The sequence below is a fragment of the Hemiscyllium ocellatum genome, chromosome 19 (genome assembly GCF_020745735.1).
Source record: "Hemiscyllium ocellatum isolate sHemOce1 chromosome 19, sHemOce1.pat.X.cur, whole genome shotgun sequence".
Lineage (NCBI taxonomy): Eukaryota > Metazoa > Chordata > Chondrichthyes > Orectolobiformes > Hemiscylliidae > Hemiscyllium > Hemiscyllium ocellatum.
In genome coordinates, this window is record NC_083419.1 from 61,900,142 (window position 1) to 61,925,289 (window position 25,148).

The 25,148-nt window shown below is 41.8% G+C and overlaps 1 protein-coding gene across 1 annotated transcript in view; it reads right to left on the reverse strand.

Moving 5' to 3' along the window:
• ipo8 (importin 8) overlaps positions 1-25,148 on the reverse strand; it is a 103,762-nt gene that overhangs the window by 32,448 nt on the left and 46,166 nt on the right. The window contains exons 8-13 of the mRNA XM_060839996.1: positions 20,926-21,010; positions 18,804-18,938; positions 14,024-14,123; positions 12,714-12,790; positions 7,456-7,572; positions 4,900-4,989 (exon numbers count right to left, since the gene is read on the reverse strand). Coding sequence (XP_060695979.1) covers positions 4,900-4,989; positions 7,456-7,572; positions 12,714-12,790; positions 14,024-14,123; positions 18,804-18,938; positions 20,926-21,010 — 604 coding nt within the window. The remainder of the gene's footprint in view (positions 1-4,899; positions 4,990-7,455; positions 7,573-12,713; positions 12,791-14,023; positions 14,124-18,803; positions 18,939-20,925; positions 21,011-25,148) is intronic.

Here is a 25,148-nt window from a genome sequence, read left to right on the forward strand (position 1 = left end):
TTTACAAGCACTAGCTTTTGGAGCGCTGCTTCTTTGTCAGGTAGCTAGTGGAGTAGGATCATAGCACGCAGAATTTATAGCAAAAGATCATAATGTTATACACAGATGCAATACATTGAACAAACCCAGATAGCAGTTAAGTCTACTTTCTCCCAAGCAAACACACATATAAGTCTATGGGGTGAATTTGGATTTTCAGATATACTCTATTTTGTTCAAAAAGCACACAATCTGTAGGCAGTCAATTTGTTTTATAATCTAAGTGACACAAATTCCTACTTTGGAAATAGATCCAGTCTGACTCAAGATTGGAATACATACAGACTCTAACCTCATACCTTTGACACATTATCTGAGCTGAGTTGTCACTTTTTTTAATAAAATATTATGTTATGTCAGAAATGTGGCTTGAAAGAACTTCTGGAATTCGCATGTTAATGAATTGAAACCTGCAGTCCATCCTAAAAGCTGGAAGACTTAGCAGCAATCTAGGTTTGTTCAATATCTTGCATCAGTGTATGATATTATGATCTTTTGCTATAAATTCTGTGTCCATGATCCTACACCACTAGCTACCTGATGAAAGAACAGTGCTCCGAAAGCTAGTACTTCCAAATAAACTTGCTGGACTTACCTGGAGTCATGTGATTTTTAACTTTGCCTGGTATTGTCAATTTTCAAAATGGTAATATTAATTATCGGGGCATTTCCTTCTAATAAAGATAGCCAGAAGTACAACAGACTGAACTGTTTGAGATTAACAAACAATTCTTACTCCTGTCCCTTTAACAACAAAACACAAAAAGGTAGTATATGAGTTATTCTAACAATGGAAATTCCATATGAAAAGAAACAAATACACCCATTGTTTTGGAATTGTGAGAAGATTAATTTAAAACAGCTAATTTAAAATATAGTTATAAGGCTATCAGGTAGAAAGGCCTAAGATTGGAAAACAAAAATTAATTCCTGCAAAATATAAAAGAACTGTGTAAAGACTGAATCTTTCCTCATTTCTGTAGTTTAATTGTGAACAAGACCTGGGAAAAGAATTGGTTTAAAAAAAAAATCAAGGTTTGTGCGTGGGATTACTGCACATTTTAAAAGCAAGTTACATGACTGTCATTGTAAGTGCTGTTTACATTGCTGTTTGCTCAAGCAGTGAGGAGAAGTCTAGTTTCAGACGAACTGGAGCCAAGGGGCATGTACAAATGAAGATGAGGTGATATCCTGTCTGCTGAGAACTTTATGATGTGTCTTGAACACAATCCAATGAATTCATGCTCAACAATACTGAGAGTATCTTTCATTTCAGAAGTACAAAGTAACAGAATATAAATTTCCCCTGCTAACATGATGGGACATAAACTCACATTCCTAATGTATTAACTGTACCACCAGATTTCTAGTCTAGTTATAGAATCACAGAATTGTACACCACGGAATCGAACCCTTTTCAATCCAACTCATCCATGCTGACCAAGTTTTCCAAACTAAACCAGTCCCGTTTGGTCCAAATCCTTCTAAACCTTTCCTATCCATGTATCTGTCCAAATGTCTTTTAAATGTTGTAACTGTACCTGCATCAACAACTTCCTCTGGCATGTCATTCCACATACCAACCACATCAGTGTGAAAAAGTTGCCACTCAGGACTTCTTCTAAATCTTTCCGCTCTCATCTTAAAAATTTGCTCACTAGTTTTGAACTTCACTATGCTAAGAAATGATGTTTGCTATTCACTTTATCCATGACCCTCATTATTTTATAAACCTCAACAGATCACTACTATGGTACCATTACCGGCACATCATTAGACATTTGAATTTATTTATCCAGTGAAGAAGAGTAGATGTTCTCTTAATTATGATACTGTAATTTGTGAAGATTTCTGTTCAGTACTCTGGCAATAGAATAAACATAGCTTAATTACAACAGTTGTCCATTCTTAATGAGGTCAAACACCTTTTTCAAATACAGGTAGTTCTCCTGTAATGTGGTAGTTGCATTCCTGTACAATATACCATGTTACAGAAAATCACACAATAGAAGTAATGGGGCCTATGGGAAAAACAGGGTTAGGGACTCCAGTTTAGCAAACCTGTCCATTCCGGGCGAGTTATAGAAATGCAATTTGTTACAAGTGAAATTTCCCAATGTATTGTTGTATTCCCTGCTCCTTGTGGAGTGGAGTTTATCCAGAACTGGCTCTCTGCCATTAAACTTTGTGAAACTTGCAAAAGTTTTTTTTGGCACAAGTAAAATGTTTTTTTTGAGCAGGTGGTTAAAGGGCTGGGATGTTCTGAAGGTTTTGATGGATCTCAGGTTTCAGAGAGAATGAGGGGCCGATACTCTCAGATCCTCCCCCCCCCCACTTTCAAACGTTGATGGGTGAACTTGAATCAGAGTCAAAGAGTGTGGCGCTGGAAAATCTACCCTGTCAAGATGACTTAAGAAGTGTCTTACTCTTCTAACCACAGATTTTTAAAATTCACTCATGAGATGTGGGTGTCTCTGGCTACGTTAGCATTCATTATCCATTTCTAATTATCCAGAAGGCAGTTAAGAGTCAACCATGTTACTGTGAGTCTGGAATCACATCAGCAAGTCCAGTTAAGGATGGCAGTTTCCTTCCCTAAAGGATGTTAGTGAACCAGATGGGCTTGTCAGACAATCAACAATAGTTTCCTGGTCATCATTAGATCTTTAATTCCAGAATTTTTTAAATTGAATTCAAATTCCAACTATCTGCCATGGCAGGATTTGAACCCAGGTCTCCAGAACGTTAGCTGAGTTTCTGGACTAATAGTTTAGCGATAATATCACAAGGCACTTGATTAGACCACTAGACCATATGATACAAGCATAGCCTATCCAATCTTTCCTCCGAAGACAACCTGTCCATTTCAGGAATTGTTGTAGTTAGCATTCCATGAACTGTTTCCAACTTCTTAAATAAAGGAAATTCAGTAATAGTATAATGGATGTGGTCTCACCAATGCTCTGTATAACTGAAGTACAACATCCCCAATTTTGTAATCAATTTCCCTTACAATAAATGATTATATTTTAATGTGGTTGACTCTTAACTGCCCTCTGGGCAATTAGAATGGGAAATAAAGGCTGGCCTAGCCAGCAATGCCGCATCCCATGAATGAATAAAACAAAACTTACTTTCCTATTACTCGCTGTACCTGCACACGATTCACAATTCGTGCATTAGGACACCCAGGAATTACAAGATTTGTTCTGTATTCAAATATCCAGTCATGTAAAGAATTCCCAACAACTGACTTGCCATGTCAGGTGTACTCTTAGTTTTAGGCACAAACACAAAGAAGTTTGAAGAATAGACACAAAAGCAACACTTCACACAAGTGTGAGCTTGATTAGACAGGATTTGGACAACATTTGTTCACTAGTACATTAAAATGGTTTCAGACAGGAACCATCCAACTTTTATCAAGGTTTCACTTTGTAAACATTGGTTAGAAAATACAAGCCCTCCTGGCTCAGAAGTAGGGTCTCTACCACTGTGCCACAAGACCTCAACTTTTATTTAAGCACTTGCTGGGCATTGTGGGAGAAGCTTTAAACTTATTGGTTAGTCGAGGAATTTTTCATCATCCTTTACCGGTATTATGACAGACCTCTAATGCAGGTAGGACTTGAATCTCAGTCTTCTGACTTAGAGACACTATTACGAGACCACAATGACCTCCACTGGTTCAGTCAAATTCGTTTATTAATCTATTTCTCTAACCAACTTTTTCAGAGATGTTATTACACACCTCTGGAGCAGGTGAGACTTGAACCCAGGCCTCCCAGTCCAGGGTAGGAACACTACCACTGCACCGCAAGAGGGCACTGGTTGAGTCAACCTATTTTTCTAATCAACCCATTCAGAGACATTGTTACACATCTCTGGAGCAGATGCAACTTCAACCCTGGCATCCTGGTCCAGGGATGGGAATACTACTACTAGATCACAAGAGTGGACTGTTTGAGTCAAATGTAAATACACAAACCATTTTCAACTAGCTATAAACTAAACTGTTAACTCCAACAGCTTAACAGAGGCCATCAATTCAAATCCACTAACTCTAATTTCCACAACTCAAATTAATACAATGCTTAAGTGTCTACTGGAAAACTTTCGACTGGAAATCTTGAATGAACACAGAACACACACTCGTCAAACGATAAATTGCAGCTGTAAGGAAGAAAGATAGGTCAACATATCAAATGAAACCCTTCTGCAAAATTAGGAAACAAAGACATTACTGTAGCTACCACATCTTGGTGAGGGCAGCCCTCCATGAACTCAGTGCAGCATCCATTTTGGCCTCCTGTACCCCAGTTTTCTTCCTCCAACTATTGATAGCCATACTCCTTATCAAAGCTAGCTCGACCCAAAAATTCTGGAACTCTCACTTTAAAATCTTTGTCTCAGTCCCTTTCTTTAAGACACGATTGGAAACCTAATACTTTAGGCCTGGCTGTCTTAATATCTCAAGTGCCTCAGTGTGAAACTCTGCCTGGTAAACTCTTATGTAGCACTGAGACATTTTACTGCCTTAAAGGTGCTATACAAATTCAATCTATTAAATTGGGGAGAAAAAAAAAGTGAGACTGAATATTTTATATTACTGGTGCTCCCCTTAAGCAGGTAGCTGGACATTTTTTACATTTTTTGTGGCTCAAGTACTTCCTTCTTGCAACCCCATTTCTGTCTTCACTCAAACTCAATTCCACAGATACTGGCAAATGTTGTTGCATTTTTGACAGAATTCAAAGGCCATAAGAACAATTTATTTCCCTGCAAAGTGAAGAAAAGAGAACAGCAATCATTAGTTGGAGCTACTCATCGCCAAATCATGCAAACAATGAGTGACCTTACCCTAGCTCGGAGATAGCCTAGATTGGAGTTAAAGAGTGTAAATACATAATTCTGAAGCATCAACTCCATTTGGCCCTTGTATATGTTTTTCTGTTGATAAAAACAGAAATTAAGGGTTAGCTGAGTAGATGATACAAGAGGAAAATAAAATGCACAATATGGTAAGGTAACTGCCAAAATAATATTGAACAGAGCTTGAAACAGACAGCTAGTGTCTTTTTCTTAATTCGTGGGATATGGGTGTCACCGATAAGGCAGGCATCTGATGACCATCCCTGATTGCCGTTGCCTTCTTCAATCACCTCAGTATATTTGGGAAAATACATTCAGAGTGCTGTTAGGAAGTTATAGGATTTTGACCCAATGATATTGAAACAATCACAATAGTTTTAGATTAGTATTCTGTGCAATTCAGAGGAGACGGTCCAAATGATGACAATCCCCTGTATCTGCTATCTTTGTCCTTGTAAGTGGTAGAGATCATGTGTTTAGGAGGTGCTAACAAAAGAGACTACGTGAATTGCTAAGGTGCATCTTATAGATGGCACATACATTAGCCCTGGTGTGCCTGTGTTTAAGGGAATGTATTTTAAAGGTGGCGAATGGGGAACTGATCAAATCGGCGTACCACCCTGGATCGTAAGTGTTGTTGAAGTTGCACTTCCCCAGCCAAGTAGAGTTTTCCATCATATACCTAACTTGTGCTTTGAAGATCTTGGAAAAGCTTTGGAAGGTCATGAGGCAATTTGCAGAATTTCCAGCCTCTGACCTGCTTTTGTCACCATAGTATTTATATGACTGTTCAGTTAAATTCCTCGTCAATGGCAAATCTCAGGATGCTGCTGTTGGGAGGGTTCAGTAACAGGAATTCCATGGCAAATCAGCAAAAGGAGTTTAGACGTTCTGGTCTTGAGTTGATCAAAACCTATTATTATTGTAATTCAAGGATTACTTGTAACTTATTATTAAAACTCAAATGTTGTTCAAATCTTGCTGCACAAAGGCACAGACTGTTTTGGTGTCTGAGACTTTGTGGATGCTCTGGAGCTGATTAGTTTTCCACAACTTTTTGTCTTCACGCTAAGACTGATTTTCATCTGTGGAGAACTTTCCCAGATTCTGAATGACTTGACTTTCATGAAGGTTCTTTGACCGCAAACATCTGTGATGTGGGCTCAAGATCTACTCAATTGAGGGCCTGGAAACCTTTGTTGGCTTGAATATGATCCCACATGGTAAAGTTAACTCCAATATACATGAGCATGGTGGAAACAGAGTTTCTTTTGTGAGAAAAGTGTGTAGAAGGAAATGCTCAACCAAATTTGAGGCTGGCATAAAACTGCAGGCAAGAGTGTAGGAGCTATCCTTTATTTCGAACAATGTTGTTCTCAGTCTTTGCTTGCTTGATGCTGATCATGTTCAAATATTATGTTTGAAATGTAGAAAATGCAGGTAAGGTCAAAGTAGAATTTGTACTAAGGGATGCAGTATCTTTTCAGAATTCAAGATGTCTTTATTGTTTTGTCAAGATGCACTGACAACTTTTAGTGACAGGATATTACGTATACATTTGCTTGTCCAAAATAGTTTTGCCCTTTCATAAATATAAAACTGTACAGATGAAATAATACACGTTTTCCATTGTGGGCCATGAGAACTGTTAAACTCACAGAATGTTAAGTACAATCATCGTGGTTGAGCCAAATGAAGAATGTGTCTGGCATTTCTTGATACTCCATATTTAGATTCTAGGTCAGAGACAGTACTATCAACATTTAGAAACAGATTATTGAGTTGTTCCTTTCTCCCTTTCTTGTATGAAAATGCTTGCTTTTGTGAGGGAACCCTTGGCAGAATGACGAATTCACTTGCATGAACCTAGACAATGAGTGCCATCAAACTATTTTCAGAGACAAGAGCAGCAAAGACCAATCCCATCTGTTCAAGATGTAAACATGTCTGTTCTGTAGACGTCATTAAAATCTTGCAAATCAAATGGTGGATATTCAGCCTATTGTGCCTCGGTCAACTCTTGGAAAGAGTTATCCATTAGTCCAAGTCCCCAGATCCCTGTAAAGTACTGGATTTCTCTTTTTCTTGACACCTACGGAGCCCAAGTATTTTCCAGCAAAGATCAGCTAACAGCACAGACTACACTTCAAATGTAAAAGCTTCTGATTCCTTCAGCTCAGCTTTCCACTGGCTAAACAGTGGCTCAGTGGTTAGCACTGCTGCCTTACAGCACAGGGCCCCAGGTTTGATTCCAGCCTCGGTGGACTGTCTGTGTGGAGTTTGTACATTCTCCCCATGTCTGCATGGGCTTCCTCTGGGTGCTCCGGTTTCCTCCCATGGTGCAAACACGTGCAGGTCAGGTGAATTGGCCATGCTAAATTGCCCGTAGTGTTAGGTGCATTAGTCAGAGGGAAATGGGTCTGGGTGGGTTACTCTTCGGAGGGTCGGTTGGGACAAAGGGCCTGTTTGCACACTGCAGAGAATCTAATCTAATCACAACTGTCAAGGTGAGCTTGACACAAACGTCTTTATTTATCCACCTACTTTCAGCAGAATGTCTGCCAGAGAACCGATTACATGCAGTGCTCCATCCTTCTTTCGAGGATCACCACTTGGGTCTGTCAAGATCTGGTAACAAAAGCTCATCATCTTTGGCAAAACCTACAAAAGTCAAGGCAGTTAAAAGGGACAAAACATGGAATTAGGATGAATGATTTTCAAAAGAAAGTTAGCAATACAGTTAATGTTTACTGTTTTCAACGAATTTATAGAGAGATCTACATTAGGAAATAATCGGATATTGAACTTGAAATTTGCATCAGGCTTTAGGATCTGGTCAGAATCTTACAGCACGGAGATAAACCCTTTAGTCCACTCCATCCATGCTGACCAGGTTTCCTAAACTGAACCATTTCCCTCAAAATTTTTCATAACCATGTACCTGTCCAAATGTCTTTGAATCTTGTAATTGTCTTCACCTCCACCACTTCCTCTGGCAGCTCATTTCATATATGCACACCCTCTATGAAAAAGGGTACCTCAAGTCCCTTTTAAATTTCTTCCCTCTCACCTTAAAGATATTCCCTCTACTTTTGGTCTCCCCTACCCTAGGGAAAAGACCTTGATTAATGCCCTCACGATTTTATAAAGTCCAGGAAAATCCAGGCCTATCCTTATAACTCAAATCTTCCAGTCTCGGTGACATCCCTGTAAATAATTTTGCACCCTTTCCAGTTTAATAATATCCTTCCAAAGCAGGGTAACCCCCAAAATTGTACGCAGTACTTCAAATGTGGCCTTACCAACGTCTTGTACAGCCATTACATGACGTGTCAACTCTTGTACTCAATGCTCTGACTAATGAAGGCTAGCATGCCAAATGCCTTCTTCACCATCCTGTCTTGCTATGATGCCACTTTCAAGGAACTATTACCTGCACCACTATACCACCAATTTTGGTGTCATCCGCAAACTTACTAACCCAAGTCTCCTACATTCTCATCCAAAAAATAGTTTATATAAATGATGAAAACCAGTGGACCCAGCACTGATCCTTGTGGCGCACTGCTGGTCACAGGCCTCCAGTCTAAACAACTCTACCACCACTCTCTGCTTCCTACTGTCAAGCCAACTTTATATCCAATAGGTTAGCTTTCCCTGAATTCTATGTGCTCCAATTTTACTAACCAGCCTACCATGCAGAAACTTGTTGAAGGCCTAGCAAAAATCCATATTTCTACTACTCTACTCTTCTTGGTCACCTCTTCAGAAACTCATTCAAGTTAGTGAAACACAATTTCCCACTCACAAAGCCATGCTGACTGCCTGTAATAAGTCCGTAATGCATGTAGATCCTGTCTCTCAGAATCCCTCTAACAACTTATCCACCAGTGACGTCAGGCTCACCAGTCTGTTGTTCCCTGGCTTTTCCTTGAACTTTTCTTAAATAATGGCCCAACATTATCCAACCTCCAGTTTTCCAGCACCTCACCCGTGACTATCAATGATACAAATATCTCGGTTAGGGGCCCGAGCTTCCCACGATGTCCTGGGATACACTTATAGAGTCAGAGAGATGTACAGCACAGAAACAGACCCTTCGGTCCAACCCATCCATGCTGAGCAGATATCCCAACCCAATCTAGTCCCACCTGCCAGCACCCAATTCGTATCTCTCCAAACCGTTCCTATTCATACACCCATCCAGATGCCTTTTAAATGTTGCAATTGTACCAGTCTCCACCACTTCCTTTGGCATACATGTACAACCCTCTGCGTGAAAACTTTGCCCCTTAGGTCTCTTTTATATCTTTCCCCTCTCACCCTAAGCCTATGCCCTCTAGTTCGGGACTCCCCCAACCCAGGTAAAAGACTTTGTCTAGTTATCCTATCCATGCCCTCCATGATTTCATAAACCTCTATAAAGGTCACCCCTCAGCCTCCGACCCTCCAGGGAAAATAGCTCCAGCCTATTCAACCTCTCCCTAAAGCTCAAATCCTCCAACCCTGACAGTATGCTTGTAACTCTTTTCTAAACCCTTTCAAGTTTCACAACATCTTTCCGATAGGAAGGAAAACAGAATTGTATGCAATATTCCAACAGTGGCCTAATCAATGTCCTGTACAGCCGCAACATGACCTCCCAACTCCTGTACTCAATACACTCTGACCAATAAAAGAAAACATACCAAACGCCTTCTTCACTATCCTATCTTTCTTCTACCTTTGAGCCAGTTCTGTATCCAAATGGCTAGTTCTCCCTGTGTCCCATGAGATTTAACCTTACTAACCAGTCTCCCATTGGGAACCTTGTCGAACGCCTTACTGAAGTCCATATAAATCACATCTACCACTCTGCCCTCATCAATCCTCTTTGTTACTTCTTCAAAAAACTCAATCAAATTTGTGAGACATGATTTCCCACGCACAAAGCCATGTTCACTATCCCTAATCAATCCTTGCCTTTCTAAATACAAGCACATCTCATGTCCCCTTTTTGCCCTCCTGATTTCCCTCTTAAGTATACACCCACTGCCTTTATATTCTTCTAAGGATTCACTTGATCTATCGTTCGATACCTGACATATGCTTCCTTCTTTTTCTTAACCAAACCCTCAATTTCTTTAGTCATCCAGCATTGCCTATACCTACCAGCCTTTCCTTTCACCCCAACAGGAATATACTTTGTCTGGATTCTTGTTATCTCACTTCCCATTTTCCAACCGTCTTTTTACCAGTGAACATCTGACCCCAATCAGCTTTTGAAAGTTCTTGCCTAATACCGTCAAAATTGGCCTTTCTCCAACTTAGAACTTCAACTTTTAGATCTGGTCTATCCTTTTCCATCACTATTTTAACTCTAACAGAATTATTGTCGCAGGCCCCAAAGTGCTCTGCCACTGACACCTCAGTCACCTGCCCTGCCTTATTTCCCAGATCAGGTCCTGGGGATTTATCTATCTTCATGCGTTTTAACACATCCAGCACCTCCTCCTCTGTAATGCGGACTCTTTTCAAATCATCTCTACTTAATTCCCCACAATAAATGCTGACACAAAGTATTCATTTAGGATCTCATCCATCTCCTTTGGTTCCACAGAAAAACAGCCTTGTTGATCTTCTTTCCCTGGTTGCTTTTTTGCCCTTCATACACTCAAAATCTCTTGAGATTTTCCTTGAACATATCTGCCAAAGTTATGTTCCCTTTTGCCCTGATTTCCCCCCTAAGTATACTCCTAAACCACCTGTACTCCTCAAGGGATTCACTTGGTCCCAGCTGTCTATGCATGACATGTGCCCCCTTCATTTTCTTGACCAGAGCCTCAACATCTCTAGTCATCCAGTGTTCCCCACTCCTGCCAGCTTTGTCCCTCACACTAAAAGGAACATGTTGTCGCTGAACTCTAGGTATCTTGCTTTTGAAAGCCTTCCACTTGCCAGATGTCCCGTTGCCTGAAAACAGCCTCCCCCAAGCAACTTTTGGAATTTCTTCTCCTCTTACCATCAAATTGGCTTTGCCCCAATTTAGTACTTCAATTTGTGGACCAGACATGCTCTTTTCCATAACTATTTTTAAAACTAATAGAATTATGGGCCCAAAGTGCACCCCGCATTTGTCCTGCCTTATTTCCCACAATTAGGTCAAGTTTGCACCTTCTCTAGTAGGGCCATCTATATATTGATTGAGAAAAGTTTTCTTGAACACACTTAACAGAGTCCTCCCTATCCAAGTCCGGAACAGCACGGCAGTCCCAGTCTGCGTGTGCAAAGTTAAAATCCTCTATTATAACGCAATTATTCTTACAGCTATCTGCGATCTCCCTACATATTTGCTCCTCAGCTTTCTGCTACTGGAGGCCTGTAGTACCAGTTCCATCGAAAAGATCATCCCTATACTTCTGAGTTCCAGCCATAAAGCTGCACTGGACGACCCCCCAGGTATACCCTAAGTATGCTTCCCTAATCAAAGACACCAGTTCACTCCTCTCTTGCCCCCCCTTCTAAGCTTTCTGATAGAATCTCTTTCTTCAGCCATGTTTCTGTAATAGCTATGATATCCAGTCTGGTGCAGTTGCTCTATAAGCCTTACACAAAATTTCCTAGTCAGCAGCATGCAAATGCTTGACACTTGCTTCAGATGGTGCAATCCCTGTTCTCCTCAGAGAAGAATTTCCTTCAACAGTCCAAAACCAGCAAATTTGGCAAAGCTAACTAATGGGTAGCCTGCCCTCAAGGTTCTACCATTCCTCTCTGTGCCCACTTGCATGGTGACAGATAAGTCTGCTCCAGAAGTGGCTCTCTTTTACATGGGAAGCACTTGGCCTCCACTCCATATGCAACAGATCCCAGGTCATAGGATCACAAATAAATTTTTTAAGGCACAGCAAGTTGATGAAACAACTCATCACAAAGGTTTTGATGCATTGATAAATTATTTTAACAAGTTCTCAGAATTCTATATTGTGACACAAGTCCCAGACAGAATGAAGATGATGGGATGATTTCTCCATCAACTCTGGGATTGATTTTGAATACACATTTCTGCATAACATTCCTCCACTCACTGTATTTGACTGGAGAAATCATCATACGTATATCAGGAAGCTTTGTTGCACTTTTGGTCATGAGTTATGTTTATAATTCTTAAAGAGTCTGCTTAAAGATTCTCTTTGCTAACAAAATAGGCAGTTTTCAGCGGTACATTGCTTAAATTGAAGAGTTCGCTGAATAAACACATTTTGCTGTACTAATTCTCTCCTCACCTCCAACTACTTCACCAATATCGTGAGGTCAAGACTCAACTGATTTTTTTTTAAGAAAGATAAGTCAGATACTGCTGCAGTCACATCAGTCTGGTTATACATCAACAGTGCTCGTTATTATTAAATTGGAGAAAACCCCACAAGTTGTGATTCTCCTCAAATTTGTGCCGCTTAGCTGTTAATGATGCCAAAACTGTGAAAAGCATCTTCTTGTTGTGAGGCTCCTCTTGCAACTTAGTACCTATTGGGAAATTGGTATTTATGACATTACTACCAATTATCTCAGCCGCAAAGCAATGAATGTTGTAAAAGACTTTACGGCCCTGACATAACACTCAACCTGGAGGCCCAGCCACTGCAGCAATAGCACTAACTTACATAAAATAGCCTGAAGTCAAGTATAACTTTCCAGACCTCAAGAGCTAAACAGTGTTGTTTCCCGAATCAGATGGTGATAAAAGCTTCAAGCTGCAGCTCAAGGACATTACATTTTAATAGTTGCAGAACTGAATCTCACTTGACACAGAAGTGGTGCCTCACCTCCTTTCTTTTCTTTGCAGCAGTGTAGAGAAAGTTTTGGGCTGCAATGGTTGGAGAGACATGGTCCTCGAATACATCTGAAAAATATTTAAACAATCTACGAATAAACGCAACTGCAGTTTTCACATACACTAACAAACAATTACCATTGTACTGCCCAAGAAATGATATATAGAGTCATAAAGTCATACAGATATACAGAACAGAAACAGACCTTTCGGACCAACTTGTCCATGCCAACCAGATATCCCAACCCAATCCAGTCCCACCTGCCAGCATCCAGCCCATATGCCTCCAAATCTTTCCTATTCATATACCCATCCAAATGCCTTTTAAATGTTGCAATTATACCAGCCTCCACCACTTCCTCTGACAGCTCATTCCATACCCGTATCACCCTCTGCGTGAAAAGGTTGTCCCGTAGGTCTCTTTTATATCTTTCCCCTCTCACCCTAAACCTATGCCCTCTAGTTCTGAACTCTCCCACCCCAAGGAAAAGACTTTGTCTATTTATCCTATCCATGCCCCTCAAGATTTCATAAACCTCTATAAGGTCACTCCTCAGCCCCCGACACCACAGAGAAAAACAGTCCTAGCTTATTCAACCTCTCCCAATAACTCAAATCATCCAACCCTGGTAACATGCTTGTAACTCTTTCCTGAACCCTTCAAAGTTTCACAGCATCTTTCCGATAGGAAGGAGACCAGAATTGCACGCAATATTTCAACAGTGGCCTTACCAATGTCCTGTGCAGCCGCAAAATGACCTCCCAACTCCTGTACTCATTACTCTGACCAATAAAGGAAAGCATACTAAACGCCTTCTTCATTATCCTATTTACCTGTGACTCCACTTTCAAGGAGCTATGAACCTGCACTCCAAGGTCTCTTTGTTCAGCAACACTCCATAGGACCTTACCATTTAGTGTTTAAGTCCTGCTAAGATTTGCTTTCCCAAAATGCAGCACCTGGCATTTATCTAAATTAAGCTCCATTTGCCATTTCTCAGCCCATTGGCCCATCTGATCAAGATCCTTGTAATCTGAGGTAGCGTTCTTCGTTGTCCACAACACCTCCAATTTTGGTGTTATCTGCAAACTTACTACCTATATCTCTTATGCTCACATCCAAATCATTTGTATAAATGCAGCAACTATTTTAATTATCTTAACTTCACAATTAAATAAACTTTCTTTTGGCTGAGACAATAGAGAGGAAACAGAAATCACTGTCTGGTTCTCTCTGTTTTTAGAAATACAGAAGAAAATTGATAGCACAATCAAATCCAGGGATATTTTTGTGGACCTCACCAAATTTCATCCGAATGTATTCATATGGATCCTCCTGCCAGAGCTCCTCATCTTCATCTTTGTAACACATCAACGGGAAGGCTACTTCTTCAGAAATGCTCTGTATCAATAAGGGGTTTGGGCAGGGTAGGATGGGTGGGGTTTGGGGGGGGGGTGGGGGGGGGGGAGGGAGGAGTGCAAATGATATTGATACATTGGTAGCAAGCATGTGAGAAAGATGGAGAAAAAAGCAACCGCTTCAGAAGTTTGCACTTATTTTTCAAAATTCCTTAATCCAAAATTATCCAGCAGAAAATGGTCTGCAACTATAAGTAGACAAATAAAATTAAATTAGGGAATAGATTGAAGAACACACACACACAAGCGTAAAGCTGTGCTTTATTTCTGTCCTATACTGCGAGCATTATAAGTGATCATTCTCATGCTGTAAACAAGTGTCATAAAAGGTTTGTAACTTTAGAATAATAATGCATTAAGAATGGAACAATTAAACATGCTTATAAAGAAATATCAAGGTCCAATCAAATCACTGGACTGATTCATGGCATTCTTGTGATGCAATGGAATAACCAAAGGATTCCATTCATCCTCTCATCAATCTTTCTCCCAAGCATTTTGCTCACTTTGCCTAACCTCTGATCCTCTGGGTCCACTCAAGCTCAACCCCTTTCCTATCAAGTACATTATTAGCTCTCACTTAACCTTTCCAAGTATTAAAGCTTCCTTCCCTTCCATCTCCACACCGATTGTGTCAACACCAAGACAGTCCTAATATATCATTCAAAGGAGTTGCACAGTGGAATCTGTGGTGTGGTCATAAACTGTAAATCCCAGCTGTTGTGACACAGGGATAGCAAGCTAAACTAAAGCAGCCTCACGATCACTGAGTTCATGACACAGTGAAATCAAAACCTCAAAATTGGTCAATTATTCCGAACCAGACTTTACAAATAATAGATCCTAGACATTAAGACTATAATTTAAACAAAAACAAGCTACGATTAAGAATGTAACTTTAGTTGATCACAGACAAACAGCAAATCAATCTAATTAATATCTATGATCTAAGTCCAATTTCCTGCCTGGAAACAACATTATTCCTGCAAGAAGCTGCCAGGAAGAATTCAGGATGACTGACAGCACTCCCTGGCTGGGAGGCAGAAGATGGGAAATTATAAGCAGTTAGCCTGACCTCAGACATTGCTAAGATTTGAGCGTCTATCATTGAGGATGAGATTGCGGACCATGAGAAGTGCATGGAAAAGGCAGTGGCTTAGTGGTATTTTCACCAGACTATTAATCCAGAAACTCAGCTAATGTTCTGAAGATCTATATTTGAATTCTGGAATTTGAATCCAACAACAAAAAAAAATCAGCAATTAAGAACTTACTGATGACTATGAAACCATTGTCGATTGCCCGAAAAGTGGGACAGCACAGTGGCTCAGTGGTGCCTCACAGCATCAGGGACTTGTGAGGCAGCAGTTGGACTTGGGTTCGATTCCAGCCTTGGGCGGTTGTCTGTGTAGAGTTACACATTCTCCTTGTGTCTGCATGAGTTTTCTCCGCATGTTCTGGTTATCTTCCACAATCCAAGAACGTGTAGGTTGGGTGAACATGCCTCGCTACATTGCCCATAGTGTTCAGGGATGTGTAGGTTAGGTGCATTAGTCAGGGGTAAATGTACAGCAATAGTGTAGGGGAATTGATCTGGTTGGGTTACTCTTCGGAGGGTTAGCAAGGACTTGTTGGGTCAAAATAGCCTGATTCCACACTGTAGGGATTCTATGATTCCATGAAAAATCCATCTGACTCACCAACATCCTTTAAGGAAGGAAATCTGCCACCCTCACTTGATCTGGTCTACATGTGACTCCAAACCCACAGTAAAAAGTGAGGTCTGCAGATGCTGGAGATCAGAGCTGAAAATGTGTTGCTGGTTAAAGCACAGCAGGTTAGGCAGCATCCAAGGAACAGGAAATTCGACGTTTCGGGCCAGAGCCCTTCATCAGGAATGAGGAGAGTGTGCCAGGCAGGCTAAGGTAAAAAGTAGGGAGGAGGGACGATGGAGATGTGATAGGTGGAAGGAGGTCAAGGTGAGGGTGATAGGTTGGAGTGGGGTGGGGGCGGAGAGGTCAGGAAGAAGATTGCAGGTTAGGAGGGCGGTGCTGAGTTGAGGGAACCGACTGAGACAAGGTGGGGGGAGCGGAAATGAGGAAACTGGAGAAATCTGAGTTCATTCCTTGTGGTTGGAGGGTTCCCAGGCGGAAGATGAGGCGCTCCTCCTCCAGCCGTCGTGTTGTCCCACTCCACCGAGGACATGCAGGTCCTTGGACTCCTCCATCGGCAGAACATAACAACACGACGGTTGGAGGAAGAGCGCCTCAACTTCCGCCTGGGAACCCTCCAACCACAAGGAATGAACTCAGATTTCTCCAGTTTCCTCATTTCCGCTCCCCCCACCTTGTCTCAGTCGGTTCCCTCAACTCAGCACCGCCCTCCTAACCTGCAATCTTTTTTTTTAGATTAGATTAGACTTACAGTGTGGAAACAGGCCCTTCGGCCCAACAAGTCCACACCGACCCGCCGAAGCGCAACCCCACCCATACCCCTACATTTACCCCCTACCTAACACTACGGGCAATTTAGCATGGCCAATTCACCTGACCCGCACATCTCTGGACTGTGGGAGGAAACCGGAGCACCCGGAGGAAACCCACGCAGACACGGGGAGAACGTGCAAACTCCACACAGTCTGTTGCCTGAGTCGGGAATTGAACCCAGGTCTCAGGCGCTGTGAGGCAGCAGTGCTAACCACTGTGCCACCGTGCCGCCCACTAACCACTGTGCCACCGTGCCGCCCACGCTTCTTCTTCCTGACCTCTCCGCCCCCACCCCACTCCAACCTATCACCCTCACCTTGACCTCCTTCCACCTATCACATCTCCATCGCCCCTCCCCCAAGTCCCTCCTCCCTACCTTTTACCTTAGCCTGCCTGGCACATTCTCCTCATTCCTGATGAAGGGCTCTGGCCCGAAACGTCGAATTTCCTGTTCCTTGGATGCTGCCTAACCTGCTGTGCTTTAACCAGCAACACATTTTCAGCTCCAAACCCACAGTCTCTTAACTGCCTTCTGACCAATTAGGATGTTCACAACAATGATCCCAGGAATGAATGCAGAAGCATTTGAGGATCTGGGTCTGTATTAGATAGAGTTTCAAAAGATGAGGGGAATCGTATCAAATTTTACAGAATACTGATAGGCTGGATAGTGTGGTTGTGGAGAAGATGTTTCCACTCGGGAGACCACAACTAGAGAGTACAGCCTCTCAGAACTGAGATGAGGAGGAATTTCTTCAACCAGAGCATGGTGAATCTGTAGAAGTCATTGCTGCACAAGGCTGTGGAGGCCAAGTCATTGAATGCTGTTATGCCAGAGATTCTTGATTAGTAAGGGGATCACAGGTTATGGGGAAAAAGTAGGAAAATGGGGTTGAGAAACCTTTCAGCTAAGATTGAATGAAGAAGCAGACTCTATGGGTCAAATGGCGTAATTCGTCTCCTTTACCTTATATTCTACAAGGCACTAGGCCCTGTAGAGCGAAAATAAGCAGCTGAGTATACTAGTAGTTTAATATTATAGAATATATGCAAGTTAATTTGGCAGTTATATAGTTAACGTAATGGAGCAATTCATGCATAGGATCATGTAACAGATAAGCAATAAATGAGCTTATGCTGAAGACAATGGTAGCAACACTGTGATAGGCGAGTGATACAGGAGCTAATGCTGTTGGCGTAATGTGATAGGTTAAGTATAAAGTAGCTGACCAGTGTGGCAGAAGCTGATTGGCTATGCTAATGACACCACATAAGCACAGGAACTAGAAAAGTATAAACAGTCATGGTCCCAAGAATTGGGGGCAGTTGGGAAGCCATTTTCTGATTGTCACAGCTTTTGTTTGCAAATAAAAGTTTAACTTTGTGAAGGACTTTCTGCGTGATCTTTCAACAACAATATCTGGTATATTAAGAACTGATCAATAGTGAAGTTTGTCAGGTCAACAAACTAGGAATAACCAGTATGTGGTAGCATCCTTACCTCTGGACCAGATTCAAGTCAAATCTGCTGCAAAGATATGTCACATGCTTGAACTAGTTGAATAAAAGTGTCTAAAACTAGCCAGTACAATCTATGAGTTTGGTGAATTCAGTTTAAGCACCACATCCACATGATTCCCCTTATTAATTTTCTGACATGTAAAGGTTACTATTACAAAGAGGATTACGTAAAAGACAAGTAGCATGCATCACTTATTTGTAGTTCAAAGAGAAGTTCAAATACATGAAAAGGCTACTCAAATCAATTTCCAGTCTGATTTGCATCAGTTGATGTTAAATGGGGGTTCTCAAACCTTCGGCTGTCTAGGCCCTACCTTCTGGAATCCCTTCCAGAAAACCTTTCCATCTCTTCCACTCCTTTAAAACATAAAGCCTTTTTTTTGCTGCCTGCCCTAATATTTTGTATTGTTCAATGTCCAATTTTGTCGGATGACACTCCATTACTGCATTTTTAATGGAAGCCATGAAACTATAACAAGCCCAAGTGCACCTAGGCCAATGGAGAAAAAAACATCTAAATTTTAGAGAAACATTCCCAACAGCAAAGAACCAGATTTTCAATAACTGGAGTTTCATCCTTTGCCAGCAAGTAACAATGTACAAATGTAACAAAATTAGCAGCAAGCACAGATATACAAGGCACAGATGTTACTTACCTGAATGTGTGGCTTCATTTGTTTCCATGTGAGAGAGTGGTTGACACCTTGGTTCAGGTAATTAAGGACTTGCTGCAGTACACGAGGTGCAACATACTGTTTCTGTCGGTACTGATCGATCAGCTTGAGTAACACCTGGGACAAGAGAACATTGCCAATGAAGCACACTATCTAATTAGACATAGGGCAGGCCAACTTGGATGTCTCGTTTTCACTTTAACGAGAAAATCGTGCTTGGATGAATGCTGAGTTTTAAGCTTATTATATGGGCTGGTTTTTAAATTTGAAATCTGAGATTCTAGTGATGTTTAAAAAAAAGCTGCTCCTGCCACAATTCTGCAGTGTCAAAAAAATTCATAATTTGTTTTCTTCACTGGAAACAAATTAATTCTATAACAATTGGATTCAATCAATGACAATTAACACTGATGTTATTACCTCGAATTTCGAGCACGTAAACTAATCATTTGTCTCATAAGCCCTCTGTCAATCTTTATGCTTCACATGAGCCTTCTCCGACGCATCACTATATCTGTACACACTTTCTCTCTCATGTCCTTAACTAGCTTTCCTTTAAGTGGTATTTATGGTGTCAACCAGGGGTAGACATATCCCCTATACCTATAACTTGAAAAAAAAAGAGAAATAGGCAAACATTTAGGTCAGTGCCTAGCTCAAACTCACTAAATCTGATTTATCGGGGTGGGACATGAAGAGAAGGGAAAAACTGTGCCAAATTTTGGAGGAACTGCCCAACATATGTAAGTAAAGCCCTTGAACACATTTTCAGCTGAAGGAGATGACCTAAGGGAGATCCAATAAACTCCATATGGATAACACTTCCAGCACTCAATTATAAAGCCGAAATATGGAAAATAGTGTTCAACTTGGCATCCCAGTGAAAGGTAATCTACAGTAACAGCCTCAGAGAGCAGAAAAGTGGGATAAAGAAAACAGAATGAATTGCACAACTTAGCGATGAACATTCAACCAACAATCATAGATTGCATGCTGTTTCATCTCTTGTATCTGTCACCCTACATGCTGCAGCCCAGACCCCTGGAAAATGGACACACTGCAAATTAATTAGGCTGATAACTTCCTCAAATACAATTCAAAATCAGGAGGAAATGACTGTGGTCTAAAGCAGTTTTTCTTTTTGATTACATTGATTTTCAGATGGATAACTGATTGCGTTCGATTGCAGCTAAGCTTTTACTAGATTCGAGAACATTTCTTCAAATATTTTCTACATCTCATGCTTCCAATTATAAATTAAGCATGTTGATTGTCAGATTAGTTATTTATTCCAAACATTTGCTATAAGTATACAAGCTTTTCTTGATACATAATCAAAATATAACTTGTCTTTATTTCCAGTCATTCTTTTATCTCACTTCCTGATAAAAATAATTTCACCTGCATATCATTTAAGATTTTGTGCACCAATGAAGTCTTCACTAAACTGCTAGTTTGCCAGGCTTGAAATTTAAGCTTCTCTCATCTTTCCTGTTAGCAGAGGGATAGATAGTGAAATGTAATGATTTTGAGGTAGACAGAATGTCTGAAATAAAAAACATACAAATTCCCCAATGACCTTGTAAATAAAGCCAGTACTCACTGTAATACTTCAATTACTTTGGCTCGTGATTGAGTCACGAGATGTGACTCCATATTAAGAGCTGAACACAATGTAAACTGACACATCAATGCAGTACTGAAGGAGCACTACATTGTCAGAACTGTGTTCCTTCGTGCAACATTAAACTGAGACCCATGTGTTTTGTTCCAGTGGAAATAAACAATAGCCTGCTGTGCTATCTTCAAAGTAAAGAGTTTTCTCTATGTTCTAGCCAACAATTATTACACAAATAAAACCAATAATACCATTAAAACAATTGAACTGATATTTATCTCTTTTTGGTGTGAGATTGCTGGTGCAGATTACGTAACAACCATTGTATTCCAAAAGCTAATTTGTTACTTTGGAGGCATGATTTTGGAATTTAGACACAGAGCAGATAACAATTAAATAACTCAGATATGGATACAGAACCAATTTTACATAGTTGACACTGAACATCCCAAAAACGTCATTTCAAGACAATCATAATGCTCTTACCTGCTGAATACCAACAGCATATGTTTTAAAAAAGAATTCTGAAAACTCATTGTACTCTTTTGTTACATTCCCAGGACTTCCATATCTGCAGAGAAAGTGATTTTTAAAAACATAAGAAAATGTCATGGTCAAATTATAACAAAATAAAAATGAATTTAAACAGGTTGTAATCTAAATGTAAATGTTTAACTTTTGGTTTAACTTATGAGACAAAAATCAGTGTCCCCTATAAATCTATTCAGTTCATGAGATACATTCATAAAGGAGCAGAAATAACAATGCAACTTCAGGAAAAAGCTGCTTTGGAGTTAGCAGAAGTGCTGTTGCAGTCAATCAGCAAAACCCAAACCTTTTATCTCAAGACTAATAGAGTACGAGTCAGGCTTTGAGACAATCTCTGTTTTATTCAGGTCTTTACACAATTTCTATCAATTCTGGATCAGAACCAGAATTGAGCTTTCTGTTGTCAAAGAGCCATGTGGTAGTGGCCAGCGTGGTGAAATGCCATGTATTTCCCTGAGTTATGAATTCCGTAATGCTCTCTTTTTCTCTGTGGAATATTCCTCCACCAAAAACCTTTTCTGATCAACTAGCTTGTGTATGGCCTTTGCCCAAGTCAATCTGTGGTCATATGCTACAAGACACAAGTGGGAGTCACAGCAAATTGACTCGTTCTCAATCACCAACAATTTGCGTGAATCATTTTGTCTCTGATTAGCTGTTAGCCACAACAACATTTTGAGAGTTGGAACTCACTACATTGGGAATGACCCCATTTCATCACCAATCTCTCACAAATCTTACTCAATTTCACTGTTTCACTCTTCCCAAATTGAACATATTAATGAGGTGAGTGCTCTCATCACTGGAATGCTCGATATTAACAGCAACCAGTTTCTCTGGTAGCAAGGTGGTAGCCATGAACTGTTTTTTCATGGAGAAAAACACACTAAAGTAATAGATCGCTATCTGTCCGGATATAAAAGAGAACTACTCCCCGGTATTGTGTACTGAGCTTCTGCTCCTCCTTTCTCAAGATAGTTTTCTAAGTTTAATGCATTTTAGAAACACAAATTATTTTGAATACTTGACACCTTTTTCACCACATTAGTAACAACTGGTTATATTTTGGAAGCTATTGCAGTACTGATTCATCAGTTGGCAATCAACAGGAGGTTTCCTTGCCTACATTATACCTGATGCAATGACACTTCATGGGACTGAAGTCAATGTTGAGGACCCCAGGGCAATTCTCCACTTACTGTATGCTGTTGTGCCGTGACCTCTGCTGGGTCTATCCTGCCAGTGAGACAGGTCATGATGGTGTTTTCTGAGAGCCTATGTATGAAGTAAGATTCCACATATTACTATGTCACTGTCAGGCTGTCGCTTCACTAGTCTGTGGGACAACTCTCCGAATTTTGGCACAAGCCTCCAGATATTCCTAAGGCGAACTGTACAGGATTAATACCATTGAATTTGCCATTATCGTTTCTGGTATCTAGTTTGACGACAAGGGGCCACTGTAGTTTCATTCCTGCTTTGAGATATTCTAGCGGTTGATACAACTGAGCTCCTTGATAGGCCATTTAGAGGGCATTTAGAGTTTTTTTTTCATTACCAGACCAAAGAAGGGACAGAAATAACAGATGACAAGAAGTGCTTCTTTTCAAAGTTACCAATTTCTGGAATAAGTTATTAAGTTGTGCAGCACGTGGCCAGGCATTTTTCTTGCAAGCAGTCAAAAGAGGGGTAGTTGGACATCTGCATGCAGTACAATGACCCTAGTATTCAAGAACAATGATGCCAATAATAAGTGGAACACTATTAATGACAGTTGATAACTTGAAGGCCAATGTGCATTGGATATTGCAGACTACAAGCCTCAGATAACCATGTTCTTTGGTGCTGCTGATTCTTTTGTCTTATACCTTGCCTTTATAATTCATGAGCTGAAAATGTGTTGCTGGTTAAAGCACAGCAGGTTAGGCAGCATCCAAGGAACAGGAAATTCGACGTTTCGGGCCAGAGCCCTTCATCAGGAATGAGGAGAGTGTGCCAGGCAGGCTAAGGTAAAAAGTAGGGAGGAGGGACTTGGGGGAGGGGCGATGGAGATGTGATAGGTGGAAGGAGGTCAAGGTGACGGTGACAGGCCGGAGTGGGGTGGGGGCGGAGAGGTCAGGAAGAAGATTGCAGGTTAGGAGGGCGGTGCTGAGTTCGAGGGAATCGACTGAGACAAGGTGGGGGGGAGGGGAAATGAGGAAACTGGAGAAATCTGAGTTCATCCCTTGTGGTTGGAGGGTTCCTAGGCGGAAGATGAGGCGCTCTTCCTCCAACCGTCGTGTTGTTATGTTCTGGCGATGGAGGAGTCCAAGGACCTGCATGTCCTCGGTGGAGTGGGAGGGAGAGGTAAAGTGTTGAGCCACAGGGTGATTGGGTTGGTTGGTTGGTCCGGGCGTCCCAGAGGTGTTCCCTGAATTTTTCCACAAGTAGGCGGCCTGTCTCCCCAATATAGAGGAGGCCACATCGGGTGCAGTGGATGCAACAGATGATGTGTGTGGAGGTGCAGGTGAATTTGTGGTGGATATGGAAGGTTCCTTGGGGCCTTGGAGAGAAGTAAGGGAGGAGGTGTGGGCGCAAGTTTTGCATTTCCTGCTGTTGCAGGGGAAGGTGCCGGGAGTGGAGGTTGGGTTGGTGGGGGTGTGGACCTGACGAGGGAGTCGCGAAGGGAGTGGTCTTTGCGGAATGCTGATAGGGGAGGGGAGGGAAATATATCCCTGGTGGTGGGGTCCGTTTGAAGGTGGCGGAAATGACGGCGGATGATACGCTGTATAGGGAGGTTGCTGGGGTGGTAGGTGAGAACCCGTGGTGTTCTGTCTTGGTGGTGGTTGGAGGGGCGGGGCTCAAGGGCGGAGGAGTGGGAAGTGAGGAGATGCGGTGGAGGGCATCGTCGATCACGTTTGGGGTGAATCTGCAGTCCTTGAAGAAGGAGGCCATCTGGGCTGTACGGTGTTGGAACTGGTCCTCCTGAGAGCAGATGCAGCGGAGACGAAGGAATTGGGAATATGGGATGGAGTTTTTACAGGGGGCAGGGTGGGAGGAGGTGTAGTCCAGGTAACTGTGGGAGTCAGTCGGTTTATAGTAGATGTCTGCGTTGAGTCGGTCACCCGAGATAGAAACGGAAAGGTCTAGGAAGGGGAGGGAGGAGTCTGAGACAGTCCAGGTGAATTTGAGGTCGGGATGGAAGGTGTTGGTAAAGTCGATGAACTGTTCAACCTCCTCGTGGGAGCACGAGGCAGCGCCGATACAGTCATCGATGTAGCGGAGGAAAAGGTGGGGGGTGGTGCCAGTGTAGTTGCGGAAGATGGACTGTTCCACATATCCTACGAAGAGACAGGCAGAGCTGGGGCCCATGCGGGTGCCCATGGCAACTCCTTTAGTTTGGAGGAAGTGGGAGGATTGGAAAGAGAAGTTATTCAGGGTGAGGACCAGTTCAGTCAGTCGAAGGAGGGTGTCAGTGGAAGGGTACTGGTTGGTGCGGCAGGAAAGGAAGAAGTGGAGGGCTTTGAGTCCTTCGTGATGGGGGATGGAGGTGTTCAGGGACTGGATGTCCATCGTGAAGATAAGGCGTTGGGGACTGGGGAAGCGAAAATCATGGAGGAGGTGGAGGGCGTGGGTGGTGTCCCGAACGTAGGTGGGGAGTTCTTGGACTAAAGGGGACAGAACCGTGTCAAGGTACGCGGAGATGAGTTCGGTGGGGCAGGAGCAGGCTCAGGCTCATGAATTATAATTCATGATTCAAGTCCCTTCCTCTGTTAGCTTTCCTTCAATATCTGCTTGTCAGCTGTCAATGCCAATGACTTTTTCAACAGTCGACAGCCATGTTGTATTGCTTCAAGTGAATCTTTAGTGTGCCCTTTTGGAGCCTCTGTTATGTGACTTGCTTTCTTCTGCCAGTTCTCCATAAATCACCTTCTGCCAACATTGCTCATTGATACCAGTGAATTGACTGAGGCCAGTGTCTCTTGGAACCCGCCTTAGGGGAGAGGTTGAAAAGGAATTACAGTTCTTTTCCTAAACTAAAGGAGGTAAATGATGGACATTGTGTGATGGGAGAGACAGAGGATGGGGTGTGTTCAAGATGGAATGGGCGAAGTGGGTCAACTTATCTCTTTCTTTCCAACACACTCGTGTGAAACAAAATTACAGATGTTCTCATGTCA